The sequence below is a fragment of the Propithecus coquereli genome, unplaced genomic scaffold, assembly GCF_000956105.1.
Source record: "Propithecus coquereli isolate 6110/MARCELLA unplaced genomic scaffold, Pcoq_1.0 Scaffold553, whole genome shotgun sequence".
NCBI classification, from domain to species: Eukaryota; Metazoa; Chordata; class Mammalia; order Primates; family Indriidae; genus Propithecus; species Propithecus coquereli.
In genome coordinates this window covers 757,520-761,982 of record NW_012151430.1, presented here as the reverse complement: position 1 = coordinate 761,982, position 4,463 = coordinate 757,520, and the positions used below count along the sequence as shown (strand labels likewise).

Here is a 4,463-nt window from a genome sequence, read left to right as displayed (position 1 = left end):
CAGGATTAGAACCCAAACAATTGGCCATTTTTTTGTTTAAAGGTAAAGTCTATAGTAATCTCTACTAGATACAATGTTCTTACCAGCCTTACATGAGTTCTTCTAAGGTTTTAGTTTATTGAGGTCAGTTTGCTTTCATAAATGCGTTTAAAGACATTTTCAATTTGTCATTGTGAGGATTAGGTCAGGCATAAGAAGATACCACTACATTTTTTGAATGTTTACTTTTTAAAATTTTATTTATTTGTTTATTCAGACAGAGTCTCGCTCTGTTGCCCACAGCTAGAGTGCCGTGGCATCAGCCTAGCTCACAGCAACCTCCAACTCCTGGGCTCAAGCAATCCTCCTGCCTCAACCTCCTGAGTAGCTAGGACTACAGGCATGCACCACCATGCCTGGCTAATTTTTTCTATATTTAGTAGAGACGGGGTCTCGCTCTTGCTCAAGCTGGTCTTGAACTCCTGACCTCAAGCAAAACTCCGACCTTGGCCTCCCAGAGTGCTAGGGTTACAGGCATGAGCCACCACGCCCGGCCACCACTATATTTTTTGTTACTATGTTTTTATTCATAAGAACATATGTTAAAAATTCTCCCCAAAACAGGTCGGGCCCACAAGAGGAAGGCTGGACAGATTACCTGGTAACAGAAGCAGCCAAAAATTATCGAGCATTTAGGCTGTGCCAGCATTTAGCTAAATTCTTCATGTTCATCATTGCACTTGATTCTCCCAACAACTCTCCCAACAACGTCATGAAGTGGATTCTACTAAATTACCAATATGGAAAGTGTCGAACTTCGGACAAGAATCCAAGTTTGACACCAGAGTCTACAATGTTACATGTACCTTATTAACACGTGAAAGAAAGACCAACATCATCCATCAAATTGACATGTGTATTTATTGCACAAATTTCCCCTAGAACTGGGAGGTTATTATAATACAGGGGTACATTTGAGAAATGTATACAGACAAGGAGTAAGTATGTACATTTTACATATCCACCATCTAAATAACTTAGAGAAAGCAGAACATTCTCATAAGACATCTACTAGAAGTACGCATTGTGTAAAATCTGGGTTTTTTAGTAATCATCCCCCAGAGTATGCCAATTCCAACAAAATGAAATCTGTGCTAGTATGTTTTTATTGCACTTAACATTTTCAAACTCAAAATTAAGACATATTAATAAAGGCCAGGAATATTTAAAATCAAATCAATTAGTTTATATACAAGAAAAAATTAGTTTTAATTCTATAATTTAAAAGATCCCTTTTTCATTTCCTGTTCCAACAAACAGGTTTTTCTGATATGTAACACCTATCTGTCTGTACCATAAATTGAAAAAAATTATTTCAAACAGGCTAAAACTCTTTCCATATTCATCATAATGACCACACTTTTAAGAAGTAGCAGCTCATTCCTTGGGCTTTGTGTAAGGAAAGAATGACTATAATGAAGGTAACAGAAATTATCAAAGGGTTAGGAATTATAAAACTCAGGAATCCTATAAGGATTAACGATTCTTTAAGAAGCTACAAGGCCTTTTCCTTTCCAGCAAAGCTTAGCTTTAAGTATTACAGTAGCATGAGCCATCCACTTATTGACGACTAGAATTTCTAAATGATAATTCATCAGACATTTCAAACAGATAGAAGAGTTTGATAATTAAGAAAACACCCAGAAACAGATATTATCTGATACATATTATTCTGAGCTATAATCAAAAAAAAATGTACAATGGCACACATATGAACTTTTCTGTATTCTGAATTCTGCCCAAGAGACTGACTCATAGTATTTCAAATTAGACAACAGAAGAATTTTATTAATGAATGGAATAAGAAAATTAAGCCAAAGGAAATAAACATTCTTTGGCAGCAAGTCATCCACGGGAGACTCGGGTACTAAGCGGGACCAGCTAACAGGACGTGGCCAAACAGACTGCAGGCACACCCAGGTCAAGTTCACGTTCCGTTAAAGTAACTATTTCTTCTTTGTCTAGTTGGAGATGTCTCGAACGTACAGTGAGCCAGGCAAAATGTAACCCAATGTTATAAATTCAAGTTCAAAAGCTAAACAAACCACAGAAATTTCCCATTAATTACTGGAAATTTAAACAGCAAGAATGGATGTGTATTATATAGTTAATGTATTTAATAATTAAATAAGTTTTTTAAATCAATTAATTATGATAAAAAATAGTCAATGAAAGCAGAAACCAACTCTACTTCTGGCATCAAAAGTACCTTAGACTAGATAAGCAAAGAATAAACTACAATGTAGTATTCAAGTAAACTGAGGTAGTAGAGCGTATTGAAAACTTTATCTACCCATTTTTCTATTTACATTACTTACAAGAGTTTGGTTCCATATTAGCCTTCTTTATGAGCAACACTCGATAGTATGTACAAAGACAACAACTGAGAAGTGGAAATATTTGAAAAAAATCAGCTTTTAGAAGGGAGAGGCTCTTAGAGAAAAGAGAATAATTTCAAGAGTTATGAGTTCTATGAGTGTAAATAGAATATTATCAAGCAGTGAAACAAATATTTAGCTCCTATGGTTTTAAGGGCTGATACAGAAAGCAAGGGCCTTGGCTACCTGAGCACTTTTAAAGAAAATAGTATTATTTTTGCCAATGCTTTGGTGTAATTTTTAATTCTAGTTTTCATTTTTTAAATTAGTGAATATGTAAATATTAATATTTACATGAATTAGCTCATACTTACAAACAAATGATATAAAGTAGTATTCTTATTTTTGGAATCTATATTCCTCAGCCTTAAAAAAAGATTGGCTTTACTTATATTTTAGAGTGTGTGAAACAAAAAAATCACCAGAAAGTAACATTTCAACTTTACATGTAGTTAATAATAGTGGAAAATATTTTTTTAAAAAGGCATGTTACCAATCTTGTATTTCTGCCTCTGTTTAAAAAAATAGATACATATGTACAGTTGGGTAGATAATATAACACACATTTACACTCATTATTCTGAGTTTGTTATAATTAACAGGCTGTTCAAAATACTTTGTGAAATAACCAGAAAGTAGCTATTTTGAATTGTAAAACAAAATAACAAATAATCAATCTCTGTACCTTAGAAATAAAGAATTAAAGACTAATAAAATGACTATTTCTGAGCCATCAAATCATGAGACATCTGTTGTTATGAATTGTGACAACATCGTAATTCCTTGATAATATTCATTTTGCAGAAATTTGTAAGTTACACTTTGGCTTTTTCAAATGTTTCCCCCCAAAATTATTGATGTTGCTTTAACTTTACTTGGTTAAAAATCTACTACCACCCAAAAGTCCAGTCTGATGTACACAGAACACATAATGCAATGCACAAGACAATGCGGACTGACTCATTCGGATGGAAGTCTAACCGTGAAAAAATTTCCGTAAGTCCATGTTGTATACGCTTCCTTGGTTTCTACTTATCCTCCACCAGTTTCTAACAACCGTTAGGTATGTTAAAGCAGTATCTGAGCAACATAGGGAGAGTGAGTGCTCGCTACAGCAGCCAAAAGAGGAAGATCACTGGATTCAATCCTGAAATAAAGGGGGGGAAAAAAATCTCAGTTCAAACTTTCTGTACCCAGGACACGAATCCCACAGGCAACGACTGCTAACCTTACAGTCCCTGTCCTCGGCAGTTAAGACCTACGCCATCGTAGCCAAATGGAAAGTGTTTTAATAAGAAAGTTGATGATAACAGAAGTTGGAAATTTTTTAGTAAGTAAAACCCAGAACCCAGAGCCTCTGAAACTCAAAAGTAACAAAGTCATGGCTGTAGGAAAGCGTCTCACCACCTGCTGATGGAACATGCCTTTGGGGCAAGGCAAAATGTCTAAAAACGACAATCTAGTATAATAATAGAATAATAGTGTGCACACACATTGTTTCAGATAAAAATGTTTCTACAATAAGATGTACTAGAAGAAGTAAATGCATCCTACACAAATTTATGGAAAAAGAAAAGAAAAAATGCCAATAAAATACACAAAAAGTTACTCAGACTCACTCATGATTAGAGAAATCTGAATAAAATCAAATGCCATTTTCAGCTAGTAGGTTGGCAAATATTTAAAAATTTGGTTAACAGTCAGTAGTAAGAAGAATGTGCTTCTTGCTATTTGTAGGAACGGACACTGGTACTTTTTGGATAGCATTCAGTACTAAATATCAAGATGTAAGTATCTATAAAAAATTCAATATACATGCCCTTTAACCAAAAATTCTCCTTAAAGGAATTTATCCTACAAATGTCAAAGATTTACATTCATTCTGGCATTGATTTTTTTTTTTTTTGGACAGAGTCTCACTCTCTTGCCTGGGCTAGAGTACCGTGGTGTCGCAACCTCAAACTCCTGGGCTCAAGCGATCCTTCTGCCTCAGCCTCCCGAGTAGCTGGGACTACAGGCATGTGCCACCATGCCCAGCTAATTTTT

General features: G+C 34.8%; 1 protein-coding gene across 2 annotated transcripts in view; it reads right to left on the bottom strand.

Annotated features, from left to right (window-relative positions):
- Positions 1 to 2,178: 2,178 nt before the first annotated feature.
- The window catches only part of FNIP1 (folliculin interacting protein 1), a 109,215-nt gene continuing 106,930 nt past the window's right edge, over positions 2,179 to 4,463 (bottom strand). The window contains exon 17 of one of the 2 annotated variants that reach the window (XM_012657633.1): positions 2,179 to 3,564. In XM_012657633.1, the coding sequence (XP_012513087.1) occupies positions 3,486 to 3,564 (79 nt within the window). In that variant the 3' untranslated portion in view covers positions 2,179 to 3,485. The remainder of the gene's footprint in view (positions 3,565 to 4,463) is intronic. The other variant, XM_012657632.1, reaches the window with a different exon arrangement.